This window comes from Lucilia sericata, unplaced genomic scaffold, assembly GCF_015586225.1.
Source record: "Lucilia sericata isolate MDLA Ls3-8-SP2 unplaced genomic scaffold, ASM1558622v1 Contig003756F_arrow, whole genome shotgun sequence".
Classification (NCBI taxonomy): Eukaryota; Metazoa; Arthropoda; class Insecta; order Diptera; family Calliphoridae; genus Lucilia; species Lucilia sericata.
In genome coordinates this window covers 1-21720 of record NW_023997017.1, presented here as the reverse complement: position 1 = coordinate 21720, position 21720 = coordinate 1, and the positions used below count along the sequence as shown (strand labels likewise).

At 35.9% G+C, this 21720-nt stretch overlaps 2 protein-coding genes across 2 annotated transcripts; both read right to left on the bottom strand.

The window, feature by feature from the left end:
• Positions 1 to 2728: 2728 nt before the first annotated feature.
• Positions 2729 to 15845, bottom strand: LOC119614965. Its single transcript, XM_037971053.1, is given in 16 exon segments — positions 2729 to 2981; positions 3042 to 3313; positions 3379 to 3411; positions 3413 to 3575; positions 3577 to 3890; positions 3893 to 3985; positions 4028 to 4183; positions 4244 to 4606; positions 4669 to 4844; positions 13596 to 13789; positions 13845 to 14125; positions 14179 to 14788; positions 14898 to 15034; positions 15104 to 15463; positions 15522 to 15697; positions 15752 to 15845. Coding segments are annotated over 16 exon segments (3675 nt in total).
• A 1447-nt stretch (positions 15846 to 17292) lies between these two features.
• On the bottom strand, positions 17293 to 19443 carry LOC119614964 (ionotropic receptor 75a-like). Its single transcript, XM_037971051.1, is given in 8 exon segments — positions 17293 to 17582; positions 17585 to 17640; positions 17697 to 17977; positions 18027 to 18181; positions 18184 to 18635; positions 18703 to 18839; positions 18902 to 19261; positions 19318 to 19443. Coding segments are annotated over 8 exon segments (1857 nt in total).
• Between the last annotated feature and the right edge of the window lie 2277 nt (positions 19444 to 21720).

Genomic DNA, 21720 nt, shown 5'->3' with positions numbered 1-21720 from the left:
TTAGAGATTATTTTGTCAACATATCTTTAAATTGTTGCAATAATTTAGCAAAACTTATATAAAAATTTGTTTTATTTTTAACGAAAATTGTAAATATAACTGTTGTTCTTATGGTTTAGCAATTAAATATAGAATTAAATAGTTTTTCCATAAGAAAGTACTTTCTTTTAAAAAGTACTTTTTGAGTAAGTTTTTTTTTAGAAAAAGTACTTTTTGGAAAACGAATTATATGAATGCATTTTAGAAGGTTTTAAACGGTTTTAACTAAACTAACTAAACTAAACTAACTAAACTGAACTCACTAACTAACTAACTAAACTAAACTAACTAAACTGAACTCACTAACTAACTAACTAACTAACTACTAACTAACTAACTAACTACTAACTAACTAACTAACTAACTAACTAACTAACTAACTAACTAACTAACTAACTAACTAACTAACTAACTAACTAACTAACTAACTAACTAACTAACTAACTAACTAACTAACTAACTAACTAACTAACTAACTAACTAACTAACTAACTAACTAACTAACTAACTAACTAACTAACTAACTAACTACTACTAACTAACTAACTAACTAACTAACTAACTAACTAACTACTAACTAACTAACTAACTAACTAACTACTAACTAACTACTAACTAACTAACTAACTAACTAACTAACTAACTAACTAACTAACTAACTAACTAACTAACTACTAACTAACTACTAACTAACTAACTAACTAACTAACTAACTAACTAACTAACTAACTAACTAACTACTACTAACTAACTAACTACTAACTACTATTATCTATCTATCTATCTATCTATCTATCTATCTATCTATCTATCTATCTATCTATCTATCTATCTATCTATCTATCTATCTATCTATCTATCTATCTATCTATCTATCTATCTATCTATCTATCTATCTATCTATCTATCTATCTATCTATCTATCTATCTATCTATCTATCTATCTATCTATCTATCTATCTATCTATCTATCTATCTATCTATCTATCTATCTATCTATCTATCTATCTATCTATCTATCTATCTATCTATCTATCTATCTATCTATCTATCTATCTATCTATCTATCTATCTATCTATCTATCTATCTATCTATCTATCTATCTATCTATCTATCTATCTATCTATCTATCTATCTATCTATCTATCTATCTATCTATCTATCTATCTATCTATCTATCCTATCTATCTATCTATCTATCTATCTATCTATCTATCTATCTATCTATCTATCTATCTATCTATCTATCTATCATCTATCTATCTATCTATCTATCTATCTATCTATCTATCTATATCTATCTATCTATCTATCTATCTATCTATCTATCTATCTATCTATCTATCTATCTATCTATCTATCTATCTATCTATCTATCTATCTATCTATCTATCTATCTATCTATCTATCTATCTATCTATCTATCTATCTATCTATCTATCTATCTATCTATCTATCTATCTATCTATCTATCTATCTATCTATCTATCTATCTATCTATCTATCTATCTATCTATCTATCTATCTATCTATCTATCTATCTATCTATCTATCTATCTATCTATCTATCTATCTATCTATCTATCTATCTATCTATCTATCTATCTATCTATCTATCTATCTATCTATCTATCTATCTATCTATCTATCTATCTATCTATCTATCTATCTATCTATCTATCTATCTATCTATCTATCTATCTATCTATCTATCTATCTATCTATCTATCTATCTATCTATCTATCTATCTATCTATCTATCTATCTATCTATCTATCTATCTATCTATCTATCTATCTATCTATCTATCTATCTATCTATCTATCTATCTATCTATCTATCTATCTATCCATCTATCTTCAAATAGTAGTTTTTTACTACTTTCCTAGTACTATGTATTAAAGATCACATATTTTACACATTTCCTAAAAAGTACTTTTCTACTACTATTTATAAAAGTACATATTATGTAAGAAATTTGCATTCTCACGTACTAAATGTCTCTTTTTTGTGGCTAATACTATTTTTGGACATGTTTTACAAAAAGTACTTTTCTACTACTATTTTAAAACCTTCTAGTATAAGTTTCAAATTTGTTCAAAATTAATAACAACGTTCAGCAAATGTTTAAAATGTTAAATTTTCTCAAAAATGTACGTTTTTACACATTTTCTAAAAAGTACTTTTTTACTACTATTTTATAGAAATTAATTTTATTTACGAAATTTGTATTTTGACATACTAAATGTTTGGTTTTCTTAAAAACTCGATTTTTAGTGTTATATTAAAATAGTAGTTTTTACTACTATTTTAAAAAAGTACTAAAAAGTACTTTTTCTAAAATCAAGTTTTTGTGACTTTTTAGAAATATAAACTAAGATTTTTAAACATTTTAGCACCTCTTAAAGGCATTTGTGTAAAAAGTATTTTTTTTTTTTGAAAGGTAGCAGACAAAGTACTTTTCTGCAAAAAGTATCCAAAAAAGTACTTTTTTAAAAAACACATTATTCGACAAACTTTTCTAAATTGAAATGTTATCCCTTTAAAATTGGTAAAATTAAACTCCTTGAAATGCAATGCAAAGTGCAAGACTACTTTATTTGAATGAATAATCATATCGGTGCTTAATAGGTGCTAGATATATATTTTGAAATGTTTTTAGTTGCATAGTTTTCCTTTTCCATTCTCTTAATTGTCCTCTTTACCCAGCTGTTCTATAGATAACATTCTCTTCCTTCTCTCCGCATAATGATGCCAAATAATTTCCACCATAAAGACAACCAAAACCATTAAATAACCAAAGATCAAGAGAAGAAATAAAGGGCCCGTATATTCCATGCCTACATTTATGACAAAATTGTTCGACATACAATTCAAATGAGTACGAACCCATAGACGGCGATGTTTGGAGTGAACACCTGTTTCCAAAATGCGCATAGTTCTAGAGGCGGGAAAAAGAAATGCATCAAAATTTTTCTATATACTTTTTGGATCCACTTACTTGAGTCGTACAATTTCCTTGTAACTGGAATTCTTATGTAAATGTGTTAGCAATAAGGTATCGCTGCGAAAAAGTATTTCATTCAAGTCGCAAATCTCATGTTGATCAAATTGATTTTCGATTATATTGAACCCAGTAGAGGTTTCAAAAATGAATACAAAACCCGGTTTTTCACGCATTTTATTTATGCCCTCCTGGGCCGAAAACCAAAAATTCTTTTTATTTTCAATTTTACGCTTAACAAAGCGGCGTACTTCCGGTAATCCAGAAAACTTAAGGAGAAAAAAGGAATTTTTAAGTAATTTTTGGTTTAAAGTATAAAACCTTTTTTACTTACATTCAAATAGGTGTAGGTATAGGGCAAGGGTTCCTAAACCCACTTCCAAATTCGAATCTGCCAAATCGCCCATAGTTTTTATTTTGGATTTAACGGGTGAACCCAATAGAGTGGAAACCACCACCGAGGTATAATAGTTATTAACCAGGAATGATATAATTAGCAAAGAAATAAAACCCAAACGTCCTCCCAGGAAGTGGGTATCAAAAACTGCCCTGCGAACAGGCGGAACCAAAAGAAATCAAACAAGTTGTTAACAATGAGGGCAGAAACTCTGTAGTGGGTTTCATGCGATAATATTCCACAAAGAAAGTCAACCAGAGAAATAGAGCAGCTAAGGCCAAGATTACACCAAACATAATCCAAACTTTGGTACTAAAGGGCTCTATAAAGACCCGCCCCTGTATACCCGAATTGAGGGGAGTGCGAAACATGCAAACCGAACGAAAGTCACCGGTGGGAGCAATGGGTGTTAGAAACTGAAAACGACCAGCAGTCATAAAGAAAGGGGCATGAGGTTAAGTCCGCCTGTTTCGGTAACCAAAGCTCCCACTATACCTCCCGTATAGTCCACATCGGTCCAGCGATCGGAGTAGATATAGGAGAACTCTAAAAGTTAAATAAAATATTAAATTCATTCCTAAATTACGTTCTGATTTCCAACTACTTGGTGTTTAAGGAATCTTTTAAAAGTAACAATATCTGTATGCCCTAAACGGGACAAGGGATCGATATGAAAATCCTGTTGCTTTAAGAGAAAATTTTGTATATCCTGTTCCGGAGCTTGCAAATCATAACGGGTGACCTGAAAAATTATATACATTTTTCAAACTATAAAACTAATAATTAATCCTAAACCACCCACCACCACTGCTACTCTCATAGTGATATCGCTCAAAGTCTGACGATTACCATACTGAGGCCGTCTATATAAATCCGATAAATATTTAATTTTCCGACAATCGCTACTATTGCAGGCGATTTCATAGTTGGAGGTTATATTGAGAGAGCCTCCCAAAAACAAACCATTATTATAGGCATCAAAATTGATATAAGAGGTTTTGCTGAGATTTACGGGTTTTTGATGTTCCTTAGGTACCACATAGGCCAACTGGGTATCCACCGAGAGATTGACTTTCTTGAATATACCATAAAAACGAGAGAAATTCGATAATTCATCGTAGACAAGCCAACGATAGCGATAGTTGAAAAGACGTAAGTGACTGGTCTGTGAGAGAGAAAAGAGAAAGGGAATTGGAAAGAGTAGAGAGATCTTAACATTTCCTTTACCTCTTCTATAAATTGCTCCGTTTGCTGACAATTCATATCCATATAAATGCCAATTTGAGGCTGATCATGACGCATATAACGAGGAGCAAAATCCTGCAAAGCATCCGAATCATTCAGATTAACATATTGAGTATAGATCGACAGCTGAGAGGTCAATGAGGAGAATTGAGAAAGAGCTGTAAAGATGAAATTATATAATAGGAATTTCTAGATTTCTTCCCAAATACTTGCCATCCCTATTCCAGCAATGAAATAATACCACACAAGCCAATCGGCTGTCCAAGAAATGATTGAAAATTAAACTGAATAAATTGGAATTTAACATTATTTTCTCACTGGTTCAAATTTGAACTTCCTGTCTTGTCTGCTACTCTAAACAATCTGAGAAAAATGCTTGCTAAATTTTTAGCTAAAGTTGAATTGTTTTGCTATAAAACCCTATTAATGATTGACAAATTAATTTGTCTAAAAAAGTTGTAGGGCTTTTTTTAAACCCTTCTATTAATAATCCTTAAATGTTGAAATGTCCCTAAAATAAATAGTCTAAGGTTTGGTTATTTCCTGTTGTAAATTGCTCAATTTATTCTACACTTGTCGGACAATTGGCAACAAGTTGCTGATTTGTATTAAATATTTATAGGTGGCTTAGAGGAAGACATTTGTAAGTAATTGGGCAACAAGCAGACAAACCAATGAAATATGAAACTAAAAGTATGCAAAGTAATTTAAATAATAAAATTCCTAAAAATATGCAATATTTTCTTAAATAAAAAACTAATATATAAACGAGCCTCCAATATAATATAGTCTATTTTCTAGCTTACATAGTCTAGTATATAACTATAGTCTAGTTTATTATCCAGTCTATAGTCCAGTCTATAGTTTAGTCTAGTCTATAGTCCAGTCTATAGTTTAGTCTAGTCTATAGTCTAGTCTATAGTCTAGTCTATAGTCTAGTCTATAGTCTAGTCTATAGTCTAGTCTATAGTCTAGTCTACAGTCTAGTCTATAGTCTAGTCTACAGTCTAGTCTATAGTCTAGTCTATAGTCTAGTCTATAGTCTAGTCTAGTCTATAGTCTAGTCTATAGTCTAGTCTATAGTCTAGTCTATAGTCTAGTCTATATCTAGTCTATAGTCTAGTCTATAGTCTAGTCTATAGTCTAGTCTATAGTCTAGTCTATAGTCTAGGTCTATAGTCTAGTCTATAGTCTATCTATAGTCTAGTCTATAGTCTAGTCTATAGTCTAGTCTATAGTCTAGTCTATAGTCTAGTCTATAGTCTAGTCTATAGTCTAGTCTATAGTCTAGTCTATAGTCTAGTCTATAGTCTAGTCTATAGTCCTAGTCTATGTCTAGTCTATAGTCCTAGTCATAGTCTAGTCTATAGTCTAGTCTATAGTCTAGTCTATAGTCTAGTCTATAGTCTAGTCTATAGTCTAGTTCTATAGTCTAGTCTATAGTCTAGTCTATAGTCTAGTCTATAGTCTAGTCTATAGTCTAGTCTATAGTCTAGTCTATAGTCTAGTCTATAGTCTAGTCTATAGTCTAGTCTATAGTCTAGTCTATAGTCTAGTCTAGTCTAGTCTATAGTCTAGTCTATAGTCTAGTCTATAGTCTAGTCTATAGTCTAGTCTATAGTCTAGTCTATAGTCTAGTCTATAGTCTAGTCTATAGTCTAGTCTATAGTCTAGTCTATAGTCTAGTCTATAGTCTAGTCTATAGTCTAGTCTATAGTCTAGTCTATAGTCTAGTCTATAGTCTAGTCTATAGTCTAGTCTATAGTCTAGTCTATAGTCTAGTCTATAGTCTAGTCTATAGTCTAGTCTATAGTCTAGTCTATAGTCTAGTCTATAGTCTAGTCTATAGTCTAGTCTATAGTCTAGTCTACAGTCTAGTCTATAGTCTAGTCTACAGTCTAGTCTATAGTCTAGTCTACAGTCTACATTCTAGTCTATAGTCTAGTCTATAGTCTAGTCTACAGTCTAGTCTACAGTCTAGTCTACAGTCTAGTCTATAGTCTAGTCTATAGTCTAGTCTATAGTCTAGTCTATAGTCTAGTCTATAGTCTAGTCTATAGTCTAGTCTATAGTCTAGTCTATAGTCTAGTCTATAGTCTAGTCTATAGTCTAGTCTATAGTCTAGTCTATAGTCTAGTCTGTAGTCTAGTCTATAGTTTAGTCTATAGTCTAGTCTATAGTCTAGTCTATAGTCTAGTCTATAGTCTACTCTATAGTCTAGTCTATAGTCTAGTCTATAGTCTAGTCTATAGTCTAGTCTAGAGTCTAGTCTATAGTTTAGTCTATAGTCTAGTCTATAGTCTAGTCTATAGTCTAGTCTATAGTCTAGTCTATAGTCTAGTATATAGTCTAGTCTATAGTCTAGTCTATAGTCTAGTCTATAGTCTAGTCTAAAAGGCCCTTCATATGGCTACATTACCTATAAGATAATTTTAAGATTCTCTATTTAAAAGTTTTGACTTGTAGGAGGCAATTATGGAATGCTTTTTTTAACCACCTATAAAATTATAATAGTAATCAACAACTTGTTGCTTAGCTCTATCTAAATGTGTAGAATAAATTGGACAATTTTGGCCAGACATAAAGAAATTTTGTTCTCAAGGACATTCAATAATCTAAATTTAAAAATCAGTAAAATAGATTTGCTAAAATAATGACACGTGACATTTTTGTCAAACTATTATGAAATAGGAAATTATAGTGTCAAAAATCAAAATTGTCCTCTGTTACAGAGCAATTAAATTTTGGGTATAAATAGCTGGAAAATTTTTAAAACTATAACAAGTATTTTTTAAAAGATTGCAAAGAAAACTAGCAGTATATAGTCTAGAAGGCTCTAGAGAATAATGGTAAATTTAAATTTATTTAGTTTGATACTTCAGCATTTTTTAAACAACAAATTAGCTTGTGTGGTCTTATTTCAATGTTGGAATAAGCAGAGTAAGTATATGTTTTCTAGGTGATCTTTAAAAATATATATATTTTTCTTTTTTCACAGCCCTTTATCGTTTCTCTAGCTTGTCCTCAGAGATGCCCCTCTATACCCAATATGTTAAGTTTAAATGATTCAAATGCTTTGCAGGACTCTGCTCCCAGATACATGCGTCATGTTCAGTCGAAAATTGGTATTTATATGGATATGAATTGTAATCATACCCAGCAGTTTATAGAAGAGGTAAAGTTGAATTAAAGGAAAAATTGCGGCCACTTTAATTATTTCATGCTTTGGTCTCACAGAATAGTCATTTACGTCTTTTCAATTATCGCTATCATTGGTTCGTCTACGATGAATTGTCCAATTTTTCACGATTTTATGGTATATTCAAAAATGTCAATCTCTCGGTGGATACCCAGTTGGACTATGTGGTACCCAAGCAATTACAGGAAAGTTCAAAATCGAACACCTCAACCTTCCTCAATTTTGATGTCTATAATAATGGTTGGTTTTTGGGGGGCTCACTGAATATAACCTCTAACTATGAAATCGAATGCAATCGAACTGGTTGTGAGAAAACTAAATATTTATCGGACTTATATAAGAGGTCCCAATATGGTAATCGGGCGAGTTTGAGGGACATAACTATGAGGGTATCGGTGGTGGTAAGTGGACATAAAATTTTCAATTGACTGAACCATTCAGCAAACCATAGACTATAGACTAGACTATAGACTAGACTATAGACTAGACTATAGACTAACTATAGACTAGACTATAGACTATACTAGACTAGACTATACACTAAACTATACACGACTAGATTAGAGGCTAGACTATAGACTAGACTAGACTAAAGATTAGACCATAGACTAGACTATAGACTAGATAAGACTAGACTATAGTCTAGACTATAGACTAGACTATAGACTAGACTATAGACTAGACTATAGACTAGACTATAGACTAGACTATAGACTAGACTATAGACTAGACTATAGACTAGACTATAGACTAGACTATAGACTAGACTATAGACTAGACTATAGACTAGACTATAGACTAGACTATAGACTAGACTATAGACTAGACTATAGACTAGACTATAGACTAGACTATAGACTAGACTATAGACTAGACTATAGACTAGACTATAGACTAGACTATAGACTAGACTATAGACTAGACTATAGACTAGACTATAGACTAGACTATAGACTAGACTATAGACTAGACTATAGACTAGACTATAGACTAGACTATAGACTAGACTATAGACTAGACTATAGACTAGACTATAGACTAGACTATAGACTAGACTATAGACTAGACTATAGACTAGACTATAGACTAGACTATAGACTAGACTATAGACTAGACTATAGACTAGACTATAGACTAGACTATAGACTAGACTATAGACTAGACTATAGACTAGACTATAGACTAGACTATAGACTAGACTATAGACTAGACTATAGACTAGACTATAGACTAGACTATAGACTAGACTATAGACTAGACTATAGACTAGACTATAGACTAGACTATAGACTAGACTATAGACTAGACTATAGACTAGACTATAGACTAGACTATAGACTAGACTATAGACTAGACTATAGACTAGACTATAGACTAGACTATAGACTAGACTATAGACTAGACTATAGACTAGACTATAGACTATAGACTAGACTATAGACTAGACTATAGACTATAGACTAGACTATAGACTAGACTATAGACTAGACTATAGACTAGACTATAGACTAGACTATAGACTAGACTATAGACTAGACTATAGACTAGACTATAGACTATATAGACTATAGACTAGACTATAGACTAGACTATAGACTAGACTATAGACTAGACTATAGACTAGACTATAGACTAGACTATAGACTAGACTATAGATTAGACTATAGACTAGACTATAGACTAGACTATAGACTGGACTATAGACTAGACTATAGACTAGACTATAGACTAGACTATAGACTAGACTATAGACTAGACTATAGACTAGACTATAGACTAGACTATAGACTAGACTATAGACTAGATAGACTAGACTATAGACTAGACTATAGACTAGACTATAGACTAGACTATAGACTTGACAATAGACTATACAATGATTTTTTTCAGGTTACCCGTTATGATTTGAATGCTCCCGAACAGGAGATACAAGATTTTCTCTTGGCCGAAAGAGATTTTCATATAGATCCGATAGCAAGATTGGGCATGCGGATTTTGATGCTTTTATTAGACTCTTTATATACCAAGTATTTAGTTATATTCTTGAAATTATTTGGGAAATCATTCTAATATTATACATTTTTAGTGTTTCCTATACCTACTACGGTCGCTGGACCGATAATGAACTTACTGGTGGTATAGTGGGTGATTTGATTAGCGAAACTACTGAATTTACTTCGGCTCCATTCTTTATGACTCTTCGGCGTTTCTTGTTACTGACGCCTGTTATCCATACGGGAGCCTTTCATTCGGTGTGCATGTTTCGCACTCCACGCAATTCGGGTATACAGGGGCGAGTCTTTATAGAGCCTTTTAGCACCAAAGTTTGGATTATATTTGGTGTGATATTGGCTTTGGCTGCTGTCTTTCTCTGGTTAACTTTCTTTGTTGAATATAATCGCATGATATGTTATGTGGAGTTTGTTCCTTCTTTGTTAACTACCTGTTTGATTTCTTTTGGCTCCGCCTGTTCTCAGGGGAGTTTTTTGATACCCGGTTCTTTGGGCGGACGTTTGGGCTTTATTTCATTTGCTAATTATTTCCTTTCTTGTTAATAATTATTATACCTCGGTGGTGGTATCCACCTTATTAGGGTTCACCTGTTAAATCCAAAATCAAGACATTGGGCTGATTTAGGCAGATTCTAATTTGGAAGTGGGCTTGGAACCTTTGCCCTATACCTACACGTATTTGAATGTAAGTTAAATTGCTTTTTCCCTAGAGGAATTTTGCTGATCTGATTTTTCTGTTTATAGTATTCTACGGTACCCGATGTTCGGCGCTTTGTAAGCGCAAACTTGAAAACAAAAAGAACTATTGGTTGTCGGCCCAGGAGGGTATTAATAAAATGCGTGAAAAACCTGGATATGTGTTTATATTTGAGGCCTCCACTGGTTACAATATTATAGAAAATCAATTTGAACTTCATGAGATTTGTGATCTAAATGAAATACTCTTTCATAGCGAATCGGTTATACTAACACATTTGCATAGAAATTCCAGTTATAAGGAAATTGTAAGACTCAAGTAAGTTTTAAAATCTGCTCACAGAAAAATCTTTAAAATGTTAAATTTAATACATTTTATTTCTCCTAGACTTCTGCGCATTTTGGAAACGGGCGTCCACTCCAAACATAGCCGCCTCTGGGTTCGCAATCATTTGAATTGTATTTCGAATAATTTCGTCATAAATGTGGGCATGGAATATGCGGGTCCTTTATTTATGCTTTTACTCTGTGGTTATATGCTTGTCTTTATCGTTTTTGCTCTAGAAATCATCTGGTATCGTTATGTTGAAAATAGGAAAAGGAAATTATCCATAGTAGCAGCAGGATATTGTAGGAAAATGGAATTTGAAATTATAAAAAAAAAGCGTTTCAAATATATTTAGCACCTTAAGCACTTGTTTTATTGTTCTTTATGGTCAATAAAGTAGGAGTTTGACACGTTAAATGGCAATTTAGTTTATTTTTATAGGGACTGAAAATCGGGGCAAGTCAATCGATACTTAAAAGGAAGACTTTCAAAGAGATGAAGGAACTTTCATATGTAATAGATACTTTAAGAAGAGAAAAACGTATTTGAACTAACTACCGAACAGATTACTTGGAGACAGTAAAGTGGCAATGGTTTCTATATAACTACTTTACAAGTAAGGTGCTTCTACAAAGACCCTCAATTTAAATTTAAATTGAATAAAAATACTACATAGTGCCATTATTATATTTAGCCTTCAAACCATGTAACATCACTTTAACATTGTCTCCCAGTTGCTGCACTATTTCCTAAATTTCTCGCCTAAAATATGCCTCCAATATTTACCACAATTATTTAGCAGAGGGCCGGTTAATCAGACATGCGCAGAATGTATTAAAAGTGAATAAAATTAGAAATGCACGTGATGCTAAAAATACATCAAACACCTGTTGTTTTATTTATTGAGAAGAAACGTGTGTGGAACAAATACGTTCCAACATGTTGCAGCACAATGTTGTAAGTCGGATAAAGGAAACAAACCTTAGAAAAAGTGAACGAGCCGAGAGAGTATGAGGACTTCATGAGAAACTCGAGAGAAGGGTAAAGAAGGAGGACCACGACGAAGACGAACAGCGGGAAAGGGGAAAACGAAGAGAGGCGGAAAGAACGCACAAGAACGAAGACGAACAGAGAAAAAGCGGCGAAAAAGCGACGAACGAGCGAGCGAGAGCGCGGACGAAACGAACGAACGAAGCGAGCGAGCAGCGACGAGCGAGCGAGCAAGCGAGGAGCGAGCGAGCGAGCAGGAGCGAGCGAGCGAGCGAGCGAGCGAGCGGCGAGCGAGCGAGCGAGCGAGCGAGCGAGCGAGCGAGCGAGCGAGCGAGCGAGCGAGAGAGCGAGCGAGCGAGCGAGCGAGAGAGCGAGCGAGCGAGCGCGCGAGCGAGCGAGCGAGCGAGCGAGCGAGCGAGCGAGCGAGCGAGCGAGCGAGCGAGAGAGCGAGCGAGCGAGCGAGCGAGCGAGCGAGCGAGCGAGCGAGCGAGCGAGCGAGCGAGCAGCGAGCGAGCGAGCGAGCGAGCGAGCGAGCGAGAGAGCGAGCGAGCGAGCGAGCGAGAGCGAGCGAGCGAGCGAGCGAGCGAGCGAGCGAGGAGCGAGGAGCGAGCGAGCGAGCGAGAGAGCGAGCGAGCGAGCGAGCGAGCGAGCGAGCGAGAGAGAGCGAGCAGCGAGCGAGCGAGCGAGCGAGCGAGCGAGCGAGCGAGCGAGCGAGCGAGCGAGCGAGCGAGCGAGCGAGAGCGAGCGAGCGAGCGAGCGAGCGAGCGAGCGAGCGAGCGAGCGAGCGAGCGAGCGAGCGAGCGAGCGAGCGAGCGAGCGAGCGAGCGAGCGAGCGAGCGAGCGAGCGAGCGAGCGAGCGAGCGAGCGAGCGAGCGAGCGAGCGAGCGAGCGAGCGAGCGAGCGAGCGAGCGAGCGAGCGAGCGAGCGAGCGAGCGAGCGAGCGAGCGAGCGAGCGAGCGAGCGAGCGAGCGAGCGAGCTAGCGAGGAGCGAGCGAGCGAGCGAGCGAGCGAGCGAGCGAGCGAGCGAGGAGCGAGCGAGCGAGCGAGCGAGCGAGCGATGCGAGCGAGCGAGCAGGAGCGAGCGAGCGAGCGAGCGAGCGAGCGAGCGAGCGAGCGAGCGAGCGAGCGAGCGAGCGAGCGATGCGAGCGAGCGAGCGAGCGAGCGAGCGAGCGAGCGAGCGAGCGAGCGAGCGAGCGAGCGAGCGAGCGAGCGAGCGAGCGAGCGAGCGAGCGAGCGAGCGAGCGAGCGAGCGACGAGCGAGCGAGCGAGCGAGCGAGCGAGCTAGCGAGCATCGAGCAGCGAGCAGCGAGAGCGAGCGAGCGAGCGAGCGAGCTATCGATCTAGCTATCTATCGATCTATCTATCTATCTATCTAATCTATCTATCTATCTATCTATCTATCTATCTATCTATACTATAAAACCCGACCTATTGTATAGGTCTATAAGCAAAGGGAGTCACCAAATCAATTTAACAATTTTTAACCTTTTCTAAACACGTGCTTTAATGTGCTTTCAAATAACGTTGAACGCTACTAAAGTGCTACAGAAAACTTGGTGCCAAAAACAAGTACATTTATTTCCAAAAAAATCTTTTCGAATATTCAACATCTTTAGACTTCCTACGTCTTAACTCCATTTCTGCCTTGAATCTTCTTTGGCGACTTTTTAATAGTTTCTCAACTTTGGACCAAAATTTCCAGCATCAGTAGAAATAGTACCAATATATAGGCCGAAGCTAGGATCATAAACAAAGGGGCGGTATATTCCAAACCCACTTGAACCAAAAAACTATTCGATTGATAACAATTCAATTTCCTCTTCACCCATTGGCGGTAAGTGCGCCGATAAATACCGGTCTCCAAAATGCGCATTTGTCTAAAGGATATTTTGTTTAAATAATTTGGTTTCTTAAACAAAAATGTGTTAATACTTTAATTTAACAATTTCCCTGTAAGAAGAATTCATGGGCAGATGGTGGTATAGAGGCTGATCGGGTCTTAGAAGTATTTCATTGAGATCACAAATTTCTTCAGTGGTATAGGAATTTTGTATCAAACCATAACCGGAAAAGGCCTCTATAACAAAAACATAACCAGGATTTTTACGCACACGTTGAAGACCCTCTTCGACACTTATCCAAAGTTTATCGGGATTACGCTTAGAATCAATTTTATTGCGCACAAATCTTTTGACCGCGGGTAAAGTTGAAAACTAAAGGAATGATATAAGATATTAAAAATTCTTTAAAAGAATATATAACATACATTTAAATACGACTTTGTAAACGGTGTAGGTTCCAGGCCCACCTCCAAATTACTATCGGCCAGTTGGCCCAACGTCTTAATATTCGATTTTACCGGGGAACCCAAGAGTATAGCCACCACTATCGAGGTATAATAATTATATATAATAAAAGTCAATAATGACAACGTTATGAAAGCTATACGTCCACCCATGGAACTGGGTATTAGAAAACTACCCTGATAACAGGCCGATCCGAATGAAATCAAACAGGTGGTAAGAAATGAGGGTATAAAACCCAACATTGTCTTCATTTTATGAAATTCCACAAAAAATGTCAGCCACAATAGAAAAGCAGTTAAAATGAGAATAGCGCCAAAGATGATCCACACTCGAACAGAAAATGGTTCAAGAAATACAGCTCCCTGTATACCAGCATTATGTGGGGTACGAAATATACAAACTTGTCGAAAATTACCCACTTCCATGACGGCTTGCACGTGTTTTATACGATTTTTAGTGAGAAGAAAAGGGGAAGAGGATATATCGGCAGAACCATCTACTCCCAGGGCTCCAACACAACCACCTGTGAACTCGGTACGACTCCAGGCATTAGTGAAATTGTAGCGAAAGCTATGAAGAGAACAAAATTTTTTATATTTCACAACCTTTAAGTTATTTCTTATATTTTTTCAGAGTTTTGAACCGATTTGTCAGTTTTATATAATTTTTCAATTCTTACTTGCATTGTAGCGTATCTTTAAAGATCATCAAGTACTGAAAACCAAATTTAGCTACTCCATCAATATGTTTATCTTTAGTGGAACCTAAATGCGCCAAAAGTATATTTTCCGGAGTAGTTAAGGGTAAGGAGGTGACCTATTATTCCACCAAAAGTAACTATATAAATTATTTCTTAAAATTACAACAAATTAGAATTACACCCACCACTGTAGTTACTCTCATGGTTAAATCTCTCAAATGCCAACGATGTTCATACTTGGATCTTTCATGTAAAGAGGACAAATATCGTTTTACCACACAATTCTCTCTTGAGCATATTAACTCCCGATCTAAGGTCATATTCAATTTGCCGCCTAAAAAATAACCATTATTATAAACATCAGTTAAAATATAAGAAGAATTTTTAGCAGAATTTATAAATTCCACATTAGGGTGGACCAAGGTAACATCGGCATCTACAGCCATATTGAAATTTTGAAATAGTTTCTTAAACTTGTCTAAATCCGCTGAAGAATCATATATAAGCCAATGGAAATGTTGGCTAAATAATTTTTCCTCACTGGCCTTAAAAACAAAATTCGAGATATTAAACATTTCTTTGACATAGAAAAAAATTAACTACCTTTTTCAATATATCCTCCGATTTTGTACAATTCATATCAAAATAAATGGCCACATGGGGTTTGTTATGCGATAAAATACGTTCCTCTAAATCACCTTCCAATTTTAAACGATCTATGGGCCACATTTGTATAAATAAATTTTCATTCATGGCCTTATCGGAAAAATATAATTGGGCTGCAAAAAAAGTCGTTAGTCCCCTTTTTTATTACATAACCTCCAAGTACTCACTTTTCATATCCCAGCAGTGTAAGACAAATAACCATTTTATATGGTTTTCCAGAAAATTATATAATATCAAATTAATTAAAGGAAAATTCGCCATTTATAAAAATTTAAAAAAGAAAAAAATAAAGTTTAAAAAAAATCTATTTTTAATATATTTTCTTATTGATTTGCAGTCGAATTTTCCGTTTTATTTGTTATTTGAATAAAATGTTATTTTTAACTAATTTAAGGACTAAATATACATTGTCCTTTGCGTATTGTTTTCTTTTTATCCTCCATTATTTAGTTTAATTAAATTTTGAACATATCAATATTTGTTTAAATTTGACAGTTTGATGACAAGTTAAATAAACAACAAGTAAGAGCATTATGTTCGGCTATGATGAGCCTTATATGTATATCCTCCATCAAAGCATGTCTTGTATTGAGAACTTAGGTCAAATATGGACCAAGATCTTCCTAGTTTTAAGGAGTGTTTCCCTTTTAAGCTAGTAATGCTCGTTGAAGTAATTGTCTGAAGGGGAGAGAAGCTTTTTATTTTTAAGCCAGTTATGACTGTTTAAACTATATGTGGCAAATTTTAACCCTCTATCTTTTTCGTTTGGACCTTAAAGTGTGACAGAAGTACGGCTAGAGCTAGATCGTCTAAGAATCCAATATGTATTTACTTTTGAGGTTCTTAGATGACTACTTCGAAGTGTTACAAAACGGAATGATAAAATCAAAATACCTTAATGGTGGATACCAAAAGAACTTTACTTTGCGAAATTCATGAAAGAATAAGGAAACTATAAATAAAATTTAAAAAAATGGGAAATACTTACAAAATACGGCAAAAAAAGTACTTAAATTGAAATAGTAACAAAAAGGTACTTTCTTAGGAAAATACACGAAAAGAATTTGAAATGGATTAAAACAGTTAGATAGTTAGTTAGTTAGTTAGTTAGTTAGTTAGGTAGTTAGTAAGTTAGTTAGTTAGTTAGTTAGTTAGTTAGTTAGTTAGGTTAGTTAGTAAGTTAGTTAGTTAGGTAGTTAGTTAGTTAGTTAGTTAGTAGTTAGTTAGTTAGTTAGTTAGTTAGTTAGTTAGTTAGTTAGTTAGTTAGTTAGTTAGTTAGTTAGTTAGTTAGTTAGTTAGTTAGTTAGTTAGTTAGTAGTTAGTGTTAGTTAGTTAGTAGTTAGTTAGTTAGTTAGTAGTAGTTAGTTAGTTAGTTAGTTAGTTAGTTAGTTAGTTAGTTAGTTAGTCGTTAGTTAGTAAGTTAGTAGTTAGTTAGTTAGTTAGTTAGTTAGTTAGTAGTTAGTTAGTTAGTTAGTTAGTTAGTTAGTTAGTTAGTTAGTTGTTAGTTAGTTAGTTAGTTAGTTAGTTAGTTAGTTAGTTAGTTAGTAGTGTAGTTAGTTAGTTAGTAGTTAGTTAGTTAGTTAGTTAGTTAGTTAGTTAGTTAGTTAGTTAGTTAGTTAGTTAGTTAGTTAGTTAGTTTTACCTAAAATTTTCTTTATTAAAACAACTTTCTATTACTTATTTATTTATCTCGTGCTTTAATGTGCTTTTAAAATCTTAAACATACGAAAGTGCTACAAAAACTTGGTGCCTTTAAAAATGTAAAATTTTCTTTGAAATCTCTCACAACTTCGAACGCTCCCTCTTCCTCTAGAATTTTTTTCATATCTGAACTATCACGGTTCATAGATTTTTTCTGATAGTTGAACCACATAATTTCCAGGAACATTAGGACAAACGCCAAAATATAAGCCGCTACCATCATCATAAATAAGGGAGCGGTGTATTCCAAACCAACTTGCACCGAAAAACTATTCGATAAATAACAATTCAATTTCTCTTCAACCACAGGTGGGAATGGCGTCTATAGACTCCGGATTCCATAATGCGCAATTGTCTATAAGCAAAAAACTTTAAATATACAATTTCTTTCCAAATAAGATTATTGTATACTTCAATTTAATAATTTCCCCGTACGAAGAGTTCTTCGGCAAATGCTGGTACAAAGGCTGTTCGGGTCTGAAAGGTATTTCATTGAGATCACAAATCTCTTCTGCTGTATAGGATTTTTCTATTAAATCATAACCGGTAATAGCATCTATGACATAAACAAAGCCGTGTTCTTCACGCACCCGCCGAAGGCCATCGTCAACATTCATCCAAACACTATCAGGATCATGCTTGGAATCGATTTTATTGTGTGCAAAACGTTGGACATCGGATAATGTTGAATACTGGAGACAGAATTAATAAACAAATTAATATAAATTTTTTTCAACTTACATTCAAATACGACTTTGTGTAGGGTGCAGGTTCTAGGCCGACTTCCAAGTTACTATCGGCCAACTGGGCCAACGTCTTAATATTCGATTTAAGCGGTGAAGCTAACAATTTAGCAACAACTATCGAGGTATAATAATTGTATATGATAATGTTAATAAAGTCATAGTTATGAATACTATGCGTCCACCTATGGAACTGGGTATTAGGAAACTACCCTGATAACAGGCCGAACCTAATGAAATCAAACAAGTGGTGAGAAATGAGGGAACAAAACCCAGCACAGTTTTCATGCGATGAAATTCCAATAAAAATGTCAACTTTAATAGAATAGCTATTAACATTAACATGGCTCCGAATAAGATCCATACGTTTACTGAAAATGGTTCGAGAATTACAGCACCCTGTATACCAGCATTGTGGGGCGTACGAAAAATGCAAACATGTCGAAAAGAACCTAATTCAGTTAAGGATTGCGTATACTGCAAACGTTTGTTAGTGGGAATAAAAGGCGACGAAGCGAGATCGGCCGAGTTATCTATACCGATAGCACCAATACAACCACCACTGATTTCGGTACGACTCCATATACTGGTGAAATTGTAATGAAAGCTGTTAAGAAAAATATATGTGGCGATTCTCAATTGCAACTAATTTTTGATGGATTTCTCTTTCTTACTCGCATTCCAGATTCTCTTTTAAAATCATCATGTACTGAAAACCATACTTGGCTACTGCGTCAATATGTTTCTCTTTAGTAGAACTTAAATGGTCCAAGAGTTCATTTTGCGGAGCCTTTAAGGGAACGCCGGTGACCTTTTTTGAAAACAAATTCGTAATAAAGTATATAATTTTATATTTGTTATAATTATACCCACCACTGTAGATAACCTCATGGTTATATCTCTCAAATACCAACGATTTTCACACTTTGATCTTTCATATAAAGTAGATAAATATTGTTTCAGAACACATTTCTCCCGAGAACATATTAACTCCCGATCTACGGTCACATTTAATTTTCCTCCCAAAGAATAACCATTATTATAAACATCATATAAAATATAAGAAGAATTTATAGCAGAATTTAAAAACCTCGCATTAGGCTGGACCAAAGTAACATCGGCATCTACCGACAAATTAAAATGTTTGAAAAGAACCTTGAATTTTTTTAAATCTGCTGAAGGATCATATATTAGCCAATGGAAATATTGCTTGAATAACTTTTCCTCGCTCGCCTAATACACAAAATATTCAGAAATAACATTCTCGGTTTAATCGAAAAATCTTATACCTTTCGTAATATATCCCCCGATTTCAAACAATTCATATCAAAATAAATGGCCACATGGGAATTTTCATGCGATAAAATACGTCCCTCTAAATCACCATCCAATTTTAGCTGATTTATGGGCCACATTTGTATAAATAAATTTTCATCCATCGCCTGACTTGAAAACTGAAATTGGGCTGCAAAAAAGTGTTATAAATACTGGTTATTACGTAATCAAATACTTACTTTCCATATCCCAACAGTGCAAAACAAACAACCATTTTATATGGTTCTCCAAAAAATTATGTAAAATTACACTAATCAAAGAAAAATTAACCATTTGAAAAATGTTTAAAAGGTACTTAAACAGAAGCCATGGAAAAAAGTACTATGTTTGTAGTACCTATACTTCGCTACTGACTTTTTAAACCGATTTTTGCTTTTGTTTGTTCTTTAAATTAAATGTTGTTTTTAAATATTTGAAGGTTAAATAGACATGGTGTGTATAAACTTCTATATTATTTTTATTTTACATTAATTATTTAGTAAATGTAAATTGTTGACATGCCAATATTTGTTTAAATTTGACAGTTTGATTATAAGTTAAATAAATAATATAATTTTTAACTTAAATAGCCATATATTTAGCGAAAAAGTAATAAAAAACTATTTTTTAAAAAAAAAAAGGACGAATAGGAAAAAGAAAGGGGCGGAAAGAAGAAAAGAGGAGGAGGAGCAGAGCAACGGAGAGAAAGAGAAAGAGAGAGAAGAGAAGAGAAAGAAACGAACGACGAACGAAACGAACGAACGAACGAACGAACGAAACGAACGAACGAACGAACGAACGAACGAACGAAACAAACGAACGAACGAACGAACGAACGAACGACGAACGAACGAACGAACGAACGAACGAACGAACGAACGAACGAACAACGAACGAACGAACGAACGAACGAAAAAACGAACGAACGACGAACGAACGAACGAACGAACGAGAACGAACGAACGAACGAACTAACGAACGAAAACGAACGAACGAACGAACGAACGAACGAACGAACGAACGAACGAACGAAAGAACGAACGAACGAACGAACGAACGAACGAAGAACAACGAAACGAACGAACGAACGAACGAACGAACGAACGAACGAACGAACGAACGAACGAACGAAACGAACGAACGAACGAACGAACGAACGAAGAACGAACGAACGAACGAACGAACGAACGAACGAACGAACGAAACGAACGAACGAACGAACGAACGAACGAACGAACGAACGAAACGAACGAACGAACGAACGAACGAACGAACGAAAAACGAACGAACGAACGAACGAGAACGAACGAACGAACGAACGAAAACGAACGAACGAACGAACGAACGAACGAACGAACGAACGAACGAACGAACGAACGAACGAACGAACGAAACGAACGAACGAACGAACGAACGAACGAAGAACGAAACGACGAACGAACGAACGAAACGAAACGAACGAACGAACGAACGAACGAACGAAACGAACGAACGAACGAACGACAAGAACGAACGAAAGAAACGAACGAACGAACGAACGAACGAACGAACGAACGAAACGAAAGAACGAAACGAACAACGAACGAACGAACGAACGAACGAACGAACGAACGAACGAACGAACGAACGAACGAACGAAACGAACGAACGAACGAACAACGAACGAACGAACGAACGAACGAACGAACGAACGAACGAACGAACGAAACGAACGAACGAACGAACGACGAACGAAACGAACGAACGAACGCGAACGAACAACGAAACGCAAGCAAAAACGAGGAGAGCGACGAGGATGAGCGACGAGCGAGCGAGCGAGCGAGCGAGGAGCGAGCGAGCGAGCGACGAGCGAGCGAGGAGCGAGCGAGCGAGCGAGCGAGCGAGCGAGCGAGCGAGCGAGCGGAGCGAGCAGCGAGAGAGCGAGCGAGCGAGCGAGCGAGCGAGCAGCGAGCGAGCGAGCGAGCGAGAGGAGCGAGCGAGCGAGCGAGCGAGCGAGAGCGAGCGAGGCGAGCGAGCGAGCGAGCGAGCGAGCGAGCGAGCGAGCGAGCGAGCGAGCGAGCGAGCGAGCGAGCGAGAGAGCGAGCGAGGCGAGCGAGCGAGCGAGCGAGCGAGCGAGCGAGCGAGCGAGCGAGCGAGCGAGGAGCGAGCGATGCGAGCGAGCTAGCGAGCTAGCTAGGCGAGCGAGCGATAGCTATCGATCTAGCGAGCTAGGCGCGGAGCGAGCGAGCGATGCTATCTATCTATCTCATCTATCTATCTATCTATATATCTATCTCATCTATCTATCCTATATCTATCATCTATCTAACTATCTATCTATCTATCTATCTATCTACCTATCTTTCAGTTTGGTTCTTTTGGTACATTTCTCTATTAAA